The sequence below is a fragment of the Sus scrofa genome, chromosome 14 (genome assembly GCF_000003025.6).
Source record: "Sus scrofa isolate TJ Tabasco breed Duroc chromosome 14, Sscrofa11.1, whole genome shotgun sequence".
Lineage (NCBI taxonomy): Eukaryota > Metazoa > Chordata > Mammalia > Artiodactyla > Suidae > Sus > Sus scrofa.
The window spans coordinates 128949373-128966640 of NC_010456.5; the positions used below are offsets into that span (position 1 = coordinate 128949373).

Consider the following 17268-nt stretch of genomic DNA (forward strand, 5'->3'; position numbering starts at 1 on the left):
CTGATCCCTGACCCAGGAACTCCATATACGGCAGGACAACCAAAAAAAGAAAAAGAAATAAATAAAATAGAGAGAGTAGCCTGGATTATCCAGGTGGGCCCAGTGGAAGGGGAGACAGGAGAGTCAGTGTCAGAGAGACATGATGTGAGAGAGACTCACCCGGCCATTGCTGGCTTCAAAAATCAAAGATCTGTTTGACTCCAAAGCACAGCTCTTGAAACTTCAAGAAAAAAAGGGCAGCAGAGGGCATCTTCTGTAATCTCACAGCCCAGGGAGGACCACTACTAATATTCTGGAATTATACCATGGTTGCAAATTTACATCATGAGCATTCGCCTACATCATTAAAAATTAATAGAAAACCTAACTTTCATTGGCTTTATGATTGTTCATCATATAAATGCACCGTTATTTAACTGTTCCCTTTTATTTGGCCATTAAGTTGTTTTTTGTTCTGGACCATTACAACCAATCCTGCAAAAAACATTTTTGCTTGAATTTCATTTTTTTTTTTTTAATCTTTTTAGGGCCACACCCGCAGCATATGGAAGTTCCCAGGCTGGGGGTCAAATTGGAGCTGCAGCCGCAGGCCTACACCACCACCACAGCAACACTAGGTCTGAGCCACATCTGTGACCTACACCACAGCTCACGGCAACGCTGGATCCTTAACTTACTGAAGGAGGCCAGAGATCGCACCTGCGTCCTCATGGATGCCACTCAGGTTTGTTTCCACTGAGCCATGAAGGGAACTCCTTTGCTTGAATTTCTGACTGAATCTTAGGTCTAGATTCCTAGAAGTCAAATCATTGATCCAATTGGTATGAACATTTTGAGGTTCTTAACAGCTACTGCCAAATGGCTCTCCAAAATGAAAAGTACAGGAAGGAGTCCATTTCCGATTCTTGAAAACCCCAAGGATTTTTAAAAATAATTTGATAGGTAAAAATAGTCCCTGGCTATCAGTGGAATTGAAACCTTTTTCTCATATATTTATAAGTCATTTTTTATGTCATCTATGAATCATTTGGTCATGTGCTTTTTTCCTGTTTCTATTTGCATTAATAATTTTCTAATCTGCTTTATGTATACACAACATGAACATGAAGTAATGACCCAGTGTTCTCACGTATATGACAAATATATATATTGAAAAATATTTGTCACACATATTTGCTTCGGGGAAACACTTTCCATAAATATTTGTTTGGGGGAAACATTTGCCATAAATTGTTGTTTACTCTTGCCTTCCAGCATTTGTGGTTGCTAGTGTTCTATACATTTTTTTTTCATGTTGTCAGATCTATTGCTTTTCTTTGGGATCTCACCCATTGTTCGAATCCTTAGAAAGACCCTCCCAGTCAGAGATGGGGGTAAATGTTTACATGCATTTTCTTTTATGCTGTGTGTTGCTTTTGGGTGAGGGGGGTGCATCTGCAGCATGTGGAAGTTCCCAGGCTAGGGGTCAAATCAGAGCTGCAGCTGTCAGCCTATACCACAGCCACAGCAATGCAGGGTCCGAGCCGCATCTGTGACCTACACTACAGCTCACAGCAATGCCAGATCCTTAACCCACTGAGCAAGGTCAGGGATCAAACCCTCATCCTCAAGGACACTATGCCGGGTTTTTAACCCACTCAGCCACAACGGGAACTCGCCTGCAACTTTTTAAAGTTGTACCCAAAGTCAAATACCAATCCCAAGAGATATCCAAGTTTAGCCGAAAGCAAGCCTGAACATGACACATACTAAATTATAAGCATCCTTACTCTGGTCCAGAAGGGCCCTGAGAAGCATCCCCTCTCCACAAACACATTCATGTTCAGTTTTTCTCATCTCACTCTGAGATTCCTTCATGCTTATCATCAGAGAAGATGCTGATGGTTTTTCTGGACCTTCTCACCCCACCCACCCCCCAACCATGTTTACCTCACAAAGGAGCAAGGATCCCAGCCCAGGGCTCCCTGTACTCCACTCCCCTATCCACGCGTGCCACCACCAGAAGGAAGGATGGAGGAGGTACTCAGCTTTCCAGGGTATCTTTCATGTGTACAAGGACACATGCCATTAAACTTCTGTTTCTCTCCTTTAACGGGGGAGTTCCCGTCGTGGCGCAGTGGTTAACGAATCCGACTAGGAACCATGAGGTTGCGGGTTCAGTCCCTGGCCTCACTCAGTGGGTTAACGATCCGGCGTTGCCGTGAGCTGTGGTGTAGGTTGCAGACGCGGCTCGGATCCCGTGTTGCTGTGGCTCTGCTCTGGCATAGGCCGGTGGCTACAGCTCCGATTGGACCCCTAGCCTGGGAACCTCCATGTGCTGCGGGAGCGGCCAAGAAATAGCTAAAAAGACCAAAAAAAACAAAAAACAAATGGGGCAGGGGGAGTAAGGAGAATGGAAACTCCTCAGACCCACCCTAAGCGGTGACTGGTGTCTGCCTGTGTGGAGAAGCCCAGTCATCAAAGAGGTGGTGCATTAGAGCCTGGACCCGTAATTCTCAACTGCAGTGTCTGGTCAGCTCTGAAGTGCTTTATCAGCAATGTCTACTAATAATAAAGAACCAAATACTTCAAATGATTAACATTTTGTAAAAAAAAAAAAAATCATTGTTCTTATTGAGTATATTCACAATACTATCTCAAAAACAGAGGTGAGATATAAAGAATAACGGCAAGAATCAACTATGTATATTTGCCATCACCTTTAAATTTCCCTCCCAGTCCCATGCCACCCCAGACCCTTCAGAGAAGGACTGTCCAAATTCTGTGGCCACTCCCTTGTTCTTCTCTATGGTTGGACCATACATGTTCGTACTTTTAAACATTTTGTGCTTTTTTTTTTTTTTCTTTTTAGAGCCACCCCTGTAGCATATGGAAGTTCCCAGACCAGGGTTAGTCTCGGAGCTGCAGTTCCGGCCTACACCACAGCCACAGCAACACAGGATCCAAGCCACATCTGTGATCTATACCACAGCTTGTGGCAATGCCAGATCCTTAACCCACTGAGTGAGGCCACGGATGGAACCCATATTCTCATGGACACTATGTCGGGTTCTAAACCCACTGAGCCATAGTGGGAACTCCAACATTTTGTTCAGTTTTGCATGCTTTTTAGTTTTATCTAAAATGAAACAGTATAGGAGGAGTTCCTGTTGTAGCTCAGCCATTAACGAATCTGACTAGCATCCATGAGGATTCGGGTTTGATCCCTGGCCTCGATCAGTAGGTTAAGGATCCAGCATTGCCGTGAGCTGCGGCGTAGGTCACAGGCGAGGCTTGGATCCCACATTGCTGTGGCTCTGGCGTAGGCTGGCAGCTGTAGCTCCAATTCAACCCCTAGCCTGGGAAACTCCATATGCAAGGGTGCAGCCCTAAATAAATAAATAAATAAATAAATAAATAAATAAATAAATAAATAAATTGAAATGGTATACTTATATATACATATATATATATAATTTTGCCATTGTCTTTTTTCTTTCGACATTGTTCCTGAGACCATGCTTTTTCATGCAGCTATAATTAACTCATCAATGGGCACCACTGAATGAACATACCACAGAGTATTCCTTCTCACATTGATGAGTATGTGGCTGTGTTTCCAGCTTGGGGCAATTAGGAATTTGTTGGGGTATAATTTATATTACTATACTCTTTACCCACAGTAAGTGTGCTCTAAATGAATGCAGCTGTGCAGCCATCACCACAATCCAGGTCTAGAACACGTCCATCATCCCAGAAGTCCCCTTGTGCCCATCTGCACTCAATCCCACCCCACAGTCCCAGGCAATCACTGATCTGCTTTCTGTCCCTATAGCGTTACCTTTTCTAGAAATTTCACACAGGTGGAATCATACAATAAATAGCCTTCTGTGTCTTCTTTCATTTGGTGGAGTGTTTCTGAGGTTGATTCATCTTTTTTATTGCTGTGTAATATTTCACGATACGGACACACACCATACTTGTTAACCCACTTACCAGTTGCTGAATACTTGGATTATGTCCAGGTTTTGGCTAATATGAATAAAGCTGCTAAGAGAACTTGTGTACAAGTCTTTATGCAGACCTATGTTTTCACTTCTCTTGGGTACATGACCTGAGAGTAGAATGAGTGGGTCATAGGCTAAAGCAATGTTTAACTTTTAGGAAGCAAGGAAGCTGTCTTCCGAAGAGGCTGTCTCATCTGGCGTGCCCACCAGAGTGTGTGGGAGTTCCCGTTTCTCCACATCCAAGTAGCAAAACCACTTGGTTCCGCCAGTCTCCTCTATCACACCTACTTTAGTTCAGTAAGTAGTGTGTGAATATTCTTCATCATATTTTCTTTTGGGGGGGGGCAACCCAAGGCATATTGAAGTTCCCAGGCTAGGGGTTGAATTGGAGCTGAGCTGCAACTACCTGCCTATGCCTACGCCACAGCCACGCCAAATCCGAGCCACATCTGCGATCTTCACTACAGCTCACGGCAATGCTGGATCCTTAACCCACTGGGCAAGCCCAGAGGTCAAACCTGTGTCCTCATGGATACTAGCTGGGTTCGTTACCACTGAGCCCCAACGGGAAACCCCCATCACGCTTTCTCTTTTTGTTTTGTCTTTTAGGGCCGCATTAGCGGCATATGGAGGTTCCCAGGCTAGGGGTGGAATCAGAGCTGAAGCCACCCACCTACACCACAGCAACACAGGATCTGAGCCACATCTGCGACCTATACCACAGCTCATGGCAGCACCAGATCCTTAACCCACTGAGCGAGCCCAGGGATCGAACCTGCATCCTCATGGATGCTAGTCGGGTTTGTTACCACCAAGCCACGATGGGAACTCCCTATCATGCTCTCTTTTTTTTTTCTTTTCTTTTTTGGTTTTTAGTGCTGCACCTGCAGCATATGGAGGTTCAAGGGTCAGGCTAAGGGTCAAATCGGAACTACAGCTGCCAGCCTAGACCACAGCCACAGCCACCCAGGATCCAAGATGGGCCTGTGACCTACACCAGAGCCCATGGCAACGCCAGATCCTTAACCCACAGAGCGAGGCCAAGGATCGAACCGGCAACCTCATGGTTCCTAGGTGGATTCATTTCTGATGTGCCACGACAGGAACGCCCCATGCTTTCTTTTTTTGTTTTCTTTCTTCTTCATTCCACTTCTTCACATCTACTGTGTTGGAAGCTATACCCTCTATTTTCCTTTTTAACAAGTGGTTAATTTTTTTACATATTTTAACATACATACTTCACCTATCAAAATCGGATTTTAATTAATATCGAGGTTCACAACGTCAAAATGACCCACCGTGTGGGAGGTGGAGTGAAAAAACTCGGTGCGTGGGGATAGATACAATGAGAGTCATCCTGCATTAAGGGAAAGGTGGGTGGAAATTCTTGACACAATGACCTTTACTTTCGTAATGCTTGAAATTTTCCGTAGGCTAATTTTAGAGCCAGGATCTTTACCCTCCTCCTGAATAGCACGAGAATTTTACAGGGCCTTTTACTCCAGTCGCTCCGCCTTGATGTGCACGCTACTGTTGCCTGGTGTTTTTGCTGTACTTGGCTGTTTGCTTCAACCACAAATTAAGTGACGTCATCATCACCAAGGCAGCGTCAGAGGACCCCACACATACAATACTTGCCTTGCCCACCACTCCTCCTTGCAACTCAGACCCTTGGCAATCAGTTTCCATTGGCTTGAAGGACGCGCGCACACACACAGTGGGGCTTCCTCACCCCCAGATTCCCCTGCAGTGTCAAAGGAAACTTAAATTCTCCAGCCCAGTTGACCTCTAGCTATGGTAAGGTCTTGGGACCCATGACACATGGGTCCCCTGCGTGTTGGCTAGATGTCCCCTAGGTTGGCTAGAGGTCTCACAGTCTCTTCCTGTACTCTTCCTGGGGGAAGCAGAATAATGGCCCCCAAAGATGCCCACAGCCTAATTCCTAGTACCAGAGACTATGTTACCCTCCCTGGCAAGGAAGAATTAAGGTTCCAGGTGGAACTAAGATTGCAAATTAAATTGCATTAAAACAGGGAAATTAGCCTGGATTATCCAGGTGGGCCCCAGTGTCATCATAAGCGTTCTGAAAAGTGGCAGAGGGAGGCAGAAGAAAAAATCAGAGAGATGGTAGCATAAGAGGGACTTAATCTGCTGTCACTAGCTTTGAAGAAGGGGCCACAGCTAAATGCAGGCAGCTTCTAGAAATTGGAAAAGGCAAGGAAACAGATTCTCTCCTAGAGCCTTCAGAAAGGAACGCAGCCCGGCATACACCCTCATTTTAGCCCAGGGAGACCCATTTCAGATTTGACCTACAGAATGGTAAGCAAATAGGTTTGTGCAGTGTTAAGGCACTATGATGGTGGCGATTTGTTACAGAAGCAACAGGAAACTAACATACTTCCCTCCAAAGCATCACCATCTGTCTGTCCACCCACCAGAGTATAAGCCCCATGACCCCAGAAGCACACCATCTTATTCACACTCAGCCCAAGGCCTTGATGGTGAGCAAATAAACCTGAGGGCTGGGAAGAGCTGAGAAATCACTCAGGCCACCTAATTATTTTCAATGAAACAGAAAACTAAGGCACAGAGAAGGGAAATGACTTGCTCAAGGCTAAACAATCTGAACTAGCCTAGGCCACCACCCTGCCCTCTGGTCCCAAAGCCATAGAAACCCCAGGACAGACCCACATGCCAACTCACCATCAGGAACAGGTTTGTCGTGTGGCATAAGAAACCCTAGGAAACTCAGACCAGCTGGGAAAATGCAGGTCAGTTAAGACCCGGAGAAGATGTCTAAAATGACTTGACCAGGAATTTCCGTTGTGGCACAGCAGAAATGAATCTGAGGATGTGGGTTCGATTCCTGGCCTCACTTAAGGGGGTCGGAGATCCAGTGCTGCCATGAGCTGTGGTGTAGGCCACAGACATGGCCGGGATCTGGCATTGCTGCAGCTGTGGCATAGGCCGGCAGCGGTAGCTCTGATTCAACCCCTAGCCTGGGAACTTCCATTTGCCTGGGGGTGGCCCTAAAAAAAAAAAGAAACAATATGCGCTCCTGCTGGTGCCTGTAAGGAACCTGGGCGCTCTTGTTATTATCATCATTACCAGCACCATCAACCCAGGGGCTTCAGCCCCTCAGGCCATCGACTTCCAGGCATATCTTGCTTTAAACAAAACTAGGACAATCCAGATTTCTAAGAGCAAACCACGTGGCTGGAAGGAGGGAGGGTGTATTACCGAGAGAAAGGATTACTCGCTGAACCAAAGGCCCCGTTACTGGAGAAAGAGAAAAATCCCCCTGACTTGTGAATGGAATCGGTTTTTGTTTTGTTTTTCGTCTTTTTTTTTTTTTTTTTTTTTTGTCTTTTAAGGCCGCACCCGTGGCATATGGGGGTTCCCAGGCTAGGGGCTGAATCACCAGAGCCGCAGCAATGCCAGATCTGAGCTGCATCTGCGACCTACGCCACAGCTCACAGCAATGCCCGATGCTTAACCCGCTGAGTGAGGCCAGGGATCGAACCTGAAACCTCAAGGTTCCTAGACGGATTCGTTTCCACTGTGCCACAACAGGAAGTCCTGGAATCAGTTTTGTTTGGGGACAATCTCCGACACGCTGGCTGTGCCCCGTCTGGCCCAGGCAGCTCCCTGCACAGTCTCCCTCTGCTCCCGTCGCCTGTGCCCCACCCCACCCCACCCCCAAGCCGGCCTCTCCACCGCCCCCACCCCCGTGAGTCCCAGAAGCCTCAGGGCCTGAGGATGACCAGGTGCATCCAAGTAAGTTCACGCCCAGCTCTGGGGAGGGACCCAGGTTTACACGTGAGCCCCGCGGGCTTCCCTCCTGCACAACACAAGGGCAATCACGGCACCTGCCTCGTGCAGTGGTCACGCAGGGGCTAACTGAGACCCTGTGTAAAGCACCTGGTCTGGCCACGGTGGTGTTATCGTTCCTAGTATCAGCTGGGAGGCTCCGGCGCAAGGCAGGGCGGGTAAGAGAGGAGCACCTGGAGCCCCTGGTCCCAGCTCTCTGTGTTTCCTTCCTGCCCCCGTTCACTCTTACACACACACACTTCTGACATGGTTGTCACTTCCATCGGACCAGAATGTTGCATTCCCCCTTTTTGACAGAACTGCCAAGTGCATTTTTTTCATATTATTACAAGTCTCAACTAGAGTGAAATCAGCTGCAAGTAAAAGAATACCTGACTCGCAGCGGCTGAAACAATAAAGATGTTTATCTTGGGCAACAAGTCACATCAACAGAAATGTCACCGAAGCGTCATTTTTTTTGTGTGTGTGTCTTTTTTTTTTTTTTAGGGCCACACTCGAAGCATATGGAGGTTCCCAGGCTAGGGGTTAAATCGGAGCTGCAGCCGCTGGCCTACACCACAGCCACAGCAACGTGGAATCTGAGGCGCGTCCTTGACCCACACCACAGCTCATGGCAACGCCCGCTCCTTAACCCACTGAGCAAGGCCAGGGATCGAACCGGCGTCCTCATTGATACTAGTCAGATTCATTTCCACTAAGCTACAGGGAACGCCCCATTTTTTTTTTCTTTTTAGCATAATTTTTCCAAGTAGCCATCACCAGTATGCCAGCTTTTTGTCCCTAAGACTTGTCACCTCAGGGTTGCCTCAGCTCCACACCCTGCCAGTGACTGAAAGAAGGTGAGGTTCCTCATGTTTTTTTCCCAGGTCTTTTTAAAGAAGGGCCCAGGAGTTCCTGTCATGGCTCAGGGGTTAATGAAACCAACTAGGAACCATGAGGACAGGGGTTCGATCCCTGGCCTTGCTCAGTGGGTTAAGACTCTGGCATTGCCATGAGCTGTGGTATAGGTTGCAGATGCAGCTCAGATCTTGCACTCCTGTGGCTGTGGTGCATGCCAGCAGCTGCAGCTCCGACTGGACCCCTAGCCTGGGAACCTACATATGCTGCAGGTGCGGCCCAAAAACAAAAAAAAAAATACATTTTTAAAAATTAAAAATTGAAAAAATAAAATTAAAGAAGGGCTCAAACTGCCTCCCAGAGATCCACTAACAGACATCCCCCTTGTCAGGAGGGCGTCCTCTCCTAATTCAGTCAGGGAAATGGGCTGTTTCTGTTGGCTTGCCCCTTTCACAGATCATCCACTAGGCCGAGGGAGAGACTCTTCCAGAACATAAGTAAGAAAGCAAGAGGGAGAAAGCGGCTTCCAATCTACATGATGAGCCCCCTCACTGATCGGAGGGAGCTGGAGCCCAGAGGGGTGAGGGGCCGCATCCAGAGACCACACTGGACTCTACAGAAGGACCCAGATAAAAACCCAGCCGCTGGCCCAACAAGCTCTCCAAAGGGCAGGAGCCCGGTCCCTAGGACACCTGAGCTTGGCCAGAGGTGACTCACGGACAAAGTCCACACCATTGCAGAAGTGTGCCCCTGACATGCTCCAAAGCACCTCGCCCACCTCCAGGCCCACGGCTGGGGGAGCCACTGCTCTTCCTGCCCCTCGAAGGAGCTTGGCAGGCAGGTCAGCAGGAACCCAGAGCCTGACAAACAGCATCTCTGTAGCTGCCTGGCCCCCCGCCAAGCTGCCTCATTCCCTGGGGCTGATCTCATGTTTCTGAAGAGACTCAAGACGACTGAGGTCTGTGTGTTGCCTCTCATGGTTCAGTTCTGCTGCCAGCAAAGGAAGTGGCCCAGGATAGGGACCAGGGGCCACGTTTAGAGGTGGGAACGCAGCATCCCTCCCCCCAACCCACCCCTGCACTGGCCGAGACCTCTGCCTCTGCCACACAGGCCCCATCGCAGAAGAAACTGAGCAACACTCTCTAACCTCGGAGATGAGGTCCGGCCTGATCTGTCTTCCTGCCTCCATCAATCTGAAGGCGTCCCTCGAAGAAGTTTTCATATTCTGGCTCTTTCTGCCCATTTCACTCCAGACTCCTGAAAAGGGAACAAAAGGTAGTCAGACTTCATCAGAAGAACTAAGAACCTCTTGGAATTCAGTTCCACTGTCCCAAAGGGAGCCGGAGAGCTTACCTGAGGCCCGTGCTTGATGACAAAAGTAACTGTTGATTGAGCCTAGTGCTGGCCCGGGCGCCCACTCCAGCCTTTCTGTGGTCACTGACAGCAAAGGCTCTCAGTATACGGAGGCCCAGCATGTGATCCCTGCCAAAAAAAAAAAAAAAAAAAAAAGTCTTCATGCTCTTGACCTCCACTTCCAGATATTCTTTCAGGGCAAAACACCTGCTGTGGGCAAGGTCAACAGCAGATGATAGGTGAGCACCCTGGGGAAACAGCACAGAGTCAGGCCCCCAGGACACTGAGCACCCTTCCACTTCTCTCCAGGGCATCAATCTCACAACCACCACTACCCACCCACCCAGGCTGCAGCTCCGAATCAAGGCATTTGTTCCTATTTGTGTTCACTTAAGCTTGTTTATTTCTTTTGCAAAACCACAAGGGCCAAAAAAATCATGTCGGGGAGGAGAGAAGGCCTCGTCTATTTGCCATCCTCTTCTTGGCCTGGCCAAGGGGGACTGGACCCAGCAGCTGGCAGCTTTAAAGTTTCCTTGCAGAAGTTTTTCTCAGAATGGCAGCTCCCAGCCTTCAGAGCTTGAAAAGCCTGCATACCTTGAAAGTATGCAGGCTGCCGGGCTATGAGCACAGAGTGGAATTTTCCATTTATAGAATAATACTCTTCATACCACTCTGGGGGCCGGCGTTCTCATGGTAAGAGCTCAGAGTTCAGTGTCAGCAAACCTGCCACGCTTCTGCAGGAGCCTCACGCCATCCGGGCCCTTTTATTTATTTTTGGTGGGAGAGGGGAGGAAATAAAGGAATAGCTTTTTAACTTGAGTGCCAACACAAACTTGGAAAAGGAACTGGGTTGGCAAGTGCAGAATATCACTGCCTGGTTTGGGGACTTAAATCAACCGTTACGGAGTAGGAGGTGAGGAAGAGACTGAAAAACATATCTCCCACCCCACATGCAAACAGGTGGCCAGAACAGGCATCACGTTACTGCCTGAAGGCCTTCCCCGTGCCTGCTGCCCAGCCCCCCGACTGCTCCTGAGTGCAGGGGCCCACGTCAGAGGCGCAAAGCCCCATCTCATTTCTCTTTTTCCTGTCTCCCCTGTGTGCCACACTTGATTTCTGCTGATGCGTGCACAGACTCGACGTCTGAAATTCCTTCGGGACCCATGGTATAGAGGGAAGGCCCCCAAGCCAGTCATGACAAGGTCTGAGTCCTAGTTCTGGCTGTGATTTTAAATTTCCCATGTGACCTTAAGCCCTTCTCCTCCCTGGGTCTCATTTTCTCCATCTGTAAAGCCAGATCCCTTCCACTGCTAACATTCTGATTCACTGATTCATGCTAATATTAACTCATGCCAGCCCTAGGTTCTGAGCATCCCCTGCCGGGCCGTCCTAAACCTGCTGTGCACAGCCAGACCCATAAGCCTAGCCTCACACCTAGTGACAGCTGCGACATCAGCTCCTCCAGAGAGGGGAAGGGAAACCCTGCCGGGGCCCCATGAAGCCAACCCTGCCTGCCAGCTAAGCCACCAGAGGAGGCATTTTCCTTGTTCCACAGTACCCTACAAGAATGCTCCCAGGAGAGTTAAAAACCCAGCTTTGCCACAGCCATGGTGTAGGTTGCAGCTGCAGCTCGGATTTGATCCTTGGCCCTGGAACTTCCATGTGCTGGGGGGGCAGTATATGGAATAAAAAAAAGAATGCTTCCAGCAGCTAATACCTTTCCTACTTTCCATTTAAAAAAAAAAAAAAAAAAAAAGTATTGCCCTTTCTCCTGGGAAGGGCATGACCACCTCACAGCCATCTAATCAAAAATCTTCCGATTTATTTTCCATTGTTTCTACAAAAATATTTTATGCATTTCAAAGTATTAAATAGTGACGCTGAATATGCTTTGTTTTTCAAACTGCACATACAGCTCAGATTTTAATAGAGATGAACCCCGGAGGAGGGGGCGGGAGTGACGAGCTACCCACACACCAATCACTGTCCTAAGGCTGGAAGACTCTCTGGCCTAGCCCTCATTCCTACCTAAGTCACTAGCTAATGTCCACCAGGGTATCAGAACATCTGCTGGGAGGTGCTGCGTGTTGTAGGAAAGCCCTGCGTCCTTCCACTACTTCCTAGGCAAAAACCATCGTAACCTCTCTGAACCTCAGAGGTCTGCGCGAGGATTTCACCCAGTGGAAAGCTCTCCAAAGCACCGTGCAAACGGAAGTTACTCGGCTGTTGGGCGGTTCTGACTTGAAAACTGCATCCTTAGATCGCGCCAAGTCCTGCCTCCCCACAGCTTTGCTCGCTGATGCTGTGGTGAGAAGGAAAGAAGAGAAGGGGTTTCTCAAAAGGCAGAAGCTCGTCCAGGACACTAAAGGCTGGAGGTGGGTCTCACCACCCGGCCGCGGAAGATCCAGGCCTGGTCACCTGTTCCAAACCCAGGCCTCAAAGCTCAGGCGAAGACAGGCCCCAGCGGCCGCCGCTCGCGTGCTCCTCTCGCCTACTTTCTCCTCCCCTCCCAGCTGCGCGGGCAGGGCACGCCCCCTCCCCGGGATTCACCAATCAGCGTCCGGAGCGGCGCCCGTGGCGCAGGGGGCTCTGGTCCGCAGCCAATTAGCGCCGCGGCCCGAGGCGGCGCCGCGCCCACCCCCTTCCAGAATGAAAGCCGCCCGGCAGCTGGCGAGGCTGGCGCAACGCTGGGGGCTCGGGGGCCGCGCGGGCTGGAGCGGAGCGCGCGCACTGCCCGCCCGCCCCCCCCAGCGCGTCCGCGTCCGCGTCCGCCTCCGCTCCGCCTCAGTCCCGGGCGCAGGCGAGGTGGCCGGGGCGGGGGAGCGCAGGGGCAGGGCCGCGGCAGCGAGGCCGGGGGGCGGGGAGGAGCGGGGCCCGATAAAAGGCAGCGAGGCGGCCCCACCCCGCTGCAGGCCGGCGGGCAGGCTCGGCGCGTCCTTTCCGTCCGGCCCGCGCCGGCGGCGGGGAGGCGGCGCGCGCGGCCCGCAGCCCGCCCATGGAGGCTTTCCCCTGGGCGCCCCGCTCGCCCCGCCGCGGCCGCGTCCCCCCGCCCATGGCGCTCGTGCCCAGCGCCCGCTACGTGAGCGCCCAGGGCCCGGCGCACCCGCAACCCTTCAGCTCGTGGAACGACTACCTGGGACTCGCCACGCTCATCACCAAGGCGGTGGACGGCGAGCCGCGCTTTGGCTGCGCCCGCGGCGAGGACGGCGGCGGCGGCGGCGGCTCCCCACCCTCCTCTTCCTCCTCGTCGTGCTGCTCCCCCCACGCGGGGGCCGGGCCTGGGGCGCTGGGGCCCGCGCTGGGGCCACCCGACTACGACGAGGACGACGACGACGACAGCGACGAGCCGGGGTCCCGGGGCCGCTACCTGGGGGGCACGCTGGAGCTGCGCGCGCTGGAGCTGTGCGCGGACCCCTCGGAGGCCGGGCTGCTGGAGGAGCGCTTCGCCGAGCTGAGCCCGTTCGCGGGTCGCGCCACCGCTGTGCTGCTGGGCTGCGCACCCGCCACTGCCGCCACCGCCGAGGCGGCACCGCGCGAGGAGCGGGCCCCGGCGTGGGCGGCCGAGCCCCGGCTGCACGCAGCCTCTGGGGCGGCCGGCGCCCGGCTGCTCAAGCCCGAGCTGCAGGTGTGTGTGTTTTGCCGGAACAACAAGGAGGCGGTGGCGCTCTACACCACCCACATCTTGAAGGGACCCGACGGGCGAGTGCTGTGCCCCGTGCTGCGCCGCTACACGTGTCCCCTGTGCGGCGCCAGCGGCGACAACGCGCACACCATCAAGTACTGCCCGCTCTCCAAAGTGCCGCCGCCGCGCAGCGTCAGGGACGGCCTGCCCGGCAAGAAGCTGCGCTGAGGGCCCGGACTCCGGTCTGCTACTGCCACCTGACGCCACCAGGGTCGCCGCCTGCCCAATGTCTAGTTTGGCCTGCGCACCATCTCTCTCTCTCGCTGCTGAGGAGCGTGGAGCTCAGCTGTTGGTTGAACTTGAGATGTACTGATTTTTTTTTTTTTTTTTTCAAAAGAACCCGGCGGTACTGAGTCCTTTCCTGTCGAAGAGCGCTTAAGACTAGAAGCTAAAATCTTGATTTGTTTATCTCTAGTTTGTGCACATCCAGACGGTGAAGGCTGGGTGTTCGTTCCACTAACTGAAATGTGGCAACTTAGAAGTGTTTATTTACTCTATACGTCAACCTATTTTAGATGCGCATCAGTATATGAAATTGTCTCAATCTAATCTTGGATGTTTAATTTTATGAATGGAGGCACTTTACTAGGCCTAGAATATTTTTTTAAAAGCCTCTAAACTGAACTTAACTGGCGATTTTATGGAATGTCAGCAAAATGACTTTTATTGTTTGAAACAAGTAATAATATTTCTGTTGTCCTTAATCAGTTATTCTAATTCCAGGTGAAGCAACCCTCACCTGCCTGGTAGCATCATTAAGTGAAGGCTTAGTAAACTTTCCAGTGTTAGTTTGGGTGGGTGTTCCCCCCGTGGCTTGTTTCTGTCCTAGCTGGAGGTGTAAAGATGTACAATCTGTGGCAGGTAGAATACAGCTCCTTATCCTTTTATGTACCACATCTTTTATTACTGAACGAGCAACTAGCGTTTCCCATCTTTCAAAGTCGTGCCAGGTTATATAATATTGTGTATACACTTGGAAATGGTGCTGTTTAAAAGAATTTGTGTATTTATACAGTAACAGTATATGAATTCATTAATCTTGTCTTTCACTCTGGTACTTGGCCTTTTGTCTGTATACCTCCACCTCGCCATTTCTAGTTCAAAAATATTTGATTATTGAAGATCAAATGGAGCCGTATGCACTCTGATGCTCAATTCCAGTGTTCCTAAATAGTGGAAGGCTCATTCCAGCTGTGGCCTCTTGAACTAAATGTAAGATGGAATCCTTTGAGCTCTGGAAGGTTAATGTAATAACCTGTGCTCAGGGAGGTGCCACTCTGGACTCTCGACTTTAAACATCACAGACCCTCCTCAGACCTATATAAACACTAATTAAAGTAACTGAGGGCATGGGGATAGGGTGTGTGGAGACAAGGAACAGTCTCTCAACACTCCCATTCTCCCTGAAGAGGACTTGTCCCTTCCTGGAATCCCACCAGTTATCCATAATAGTGAGATTAAACCTAATCCTTAGGCAAAGGTGCTTTCCTCCTCCCGTAACCTCCACCCTCATTTTCTGTCTCACCATAGTGCATACCACACCGTATCTACCAACAAGACATCCGGAGGCAAAAATGGAAATGAATTACAAGGAGGTCATCTGAAATGTACAAAATCACTGTCTGAAAATACCAGCAAGATTTAGTCTAAATGTACAAAGGTTCCAGGAGAGTTTAGCGAGGTTACTAAAAACCAAGACTGCTTTCATGTCAACAACTTCCTCCACAGCAAATTTGCATGAACATTCCTTTGAAAGTCTTAAAAGCTGCTGTAAATGACATTGGGGTAGCTATGAGCCTTTTTGGCCAAAGGAAAGTACATCAGAATGCGGGCAGGGGAGGAACGAAAACCCTTTCTCGGTCAGGAAAAAAAAAAAAAAAAAGCAGTCCTAATCTAGCCCCAGGCCAGAGAACTTCAGCTCTGACTAGGCTGAAACTGAAGTAGCTTAATAAAACCATGTAGTTATTCTCTTCAATATTGCTAGAAAATATACCAGTTTAAAATAGTTTCACTCGTTGGGCAGTTTTCAGACAGGAATGTATTCCTGTTACCTTGTCCCAGCTGCCCTATTCTGCGTTGTCAACAGTCGCTGTCACCAGATATGTACATTCTTCACACCAGGACAAGGCAAGTGACTCAGAGCCAAATTATAGACAGTATTTCCAGGAATCAGGTGTGTGGCTTTAATACCGTCAATGCAAGAATGCCTTGGTGATCCGATGTTACTGTTCTACCAGAACTTGGAATGTGTTCAACATAGTTTATGTAGGTCTTGAAGTTGGGAGAGTACTGGGAAAGCTTATTCAGAAGACCCTCGCAACTAGCCAGGCAACCACTCATCTATTTAAAAAGCACCCCATAGCGACCCTCCTCAGATTTGCCTGTTTTCCAGCTAACTTTTAACTCAGTATTTGAAAGCAAGAACAGAGAACATCGGTTTTCTAGAGACCTCTTATGAAAAGTATACTAACCACTATAACACATTGAAAATCAACTCTCAATCTAAAATGTTTTATACACTTGCAAGACTAATTTAGGGTAAAAGAAACCCAATTTTTCCAAGTTTAAAAATATATAAAGTAACAAAAGTACTTGTTTTCCTAAGAACACACAGCATAATTGGCAAAAGCAAAAAACGATGTATAGAATCTTCAAAAGATTGCTTTAACCAGCCTGTCCTTTTCTGTTGGAGACATTTCCAGAGGCTTTCAATTTTCCCACAAAGTCCTTTTTAGAAACTGCAGGATTATTTAATTACATTTGGCACAGATAAAGTAAGCCAAACCATATAATTTAAAATTATGGAGTTCCCGTCGTGGCGCAGTGGTTAACGAATCCGACTAGGAACCATGAGGTTGCGGGTTCGGTCCCTGCCTTGCTCAGTGGGTTAATGATCCGGCATTGCCGTGAGCTGTGGTGTAGGTAGCAGACGCGGCTCGGATCCTGTGTTGCTGTGGCTCTGGCGTAGGCCAGTGGCTACAGCTCCACAGTGGCTACAGCTCCGATTAGACCTCTAGCCTGGGAACCTCCATATGCCACGGGAGTGGCCCAAAGAAATAGCAAAAAGACAAAAAAAATAATAAATAAATAAAATTATACCACAAATACACGTGCACCTCAAAGAAAATTTTCAATGCAGTCCTAATTTTCTAGTGTTCTTAGCTATAGCACGAACATTCCTTTCACTAATTTTCTATGTATTTCAACTACACTTACAAAATTGTAGACAGATTCCGTGGCGCAGTGGTTACGATCGCTAGAACATGGGGGTTCGTCCTGCGGCTCGGGTTTGATGGGTTGGTGGTGGGTGGTTGCGCGGTCGGATACGTGCGGGCTGGTGTGGTGGCAGCTACAGCTGATGACCTATGAAATAGGCAGACGAAAAAAAAAAAAAAAAAAAAAAAAAAAAAAAAAAAAAAAAAAAAAAACAAAATTGTAGACCAGTTTACAGCCAAATCATGCCACACGTTAGATGCCAACCTCCTCCTGGGTAGCCACTATGGACACTCATGGAATGGGAGTCTTTTGGCAGCTACGGTCTCCACCCTGAGATTGATCCATATTGATAGTAATGATATC

General features: G+C 49.4%; 1 protein-coding gene and 1 long non-coding RNA gene across 3 annotated transcripts in view; one reads left to right on the forward strand and one right to left on the reverse strand.

The window, feature by feature from the left end:
• LOC106506135 overlaps window positions 1–12531 on the reverse strand; it is a 176905-nt gene extending 164374 nt beyond the window's left edge. The window contains exons 1-3 of one of the 2 annotated variants that reach the window (XR_002338735.1): window positions 10351–12531; window positions 10008–10136; window positions 9802–9911 (exon numbers count right to left, since the gene is read on the reverse strand). This is a non-coding gene — a long non-coding RNA (uncharacterized LOC106506135). The remainder of the gene's footprint in view (window positions 1–9801; window positions 9912–10007; window positions 10137–10350) is intronic. The other variant, XR_001301227.2, reaches the window with a different exon arrangement.
• NANOS1 (nanos C2HC-type zinc finger 1) lies at window positions 12939–14835 on the forward strand. The gene has a single exon (XM_001928298.4). It carries the CDS (start codon window positions 13003–13005, stop codon window positions 13855–13857), a length of 855 nt encoding a protein of 284 aa, XP_001928333.2. The 5' UTR covers window positions 12939–13002; the 3' UTR covers window positions 13858–14835.

Coding starts and splice junctions, on each gene's coding strand:
- NANOS1 (XM_001928298.4), top strand. CDS start 13,003: ATGGAGGCTTTCCCCTGGGCGCCCCGCTCGCCCCGCCGCGGCCGCGTC.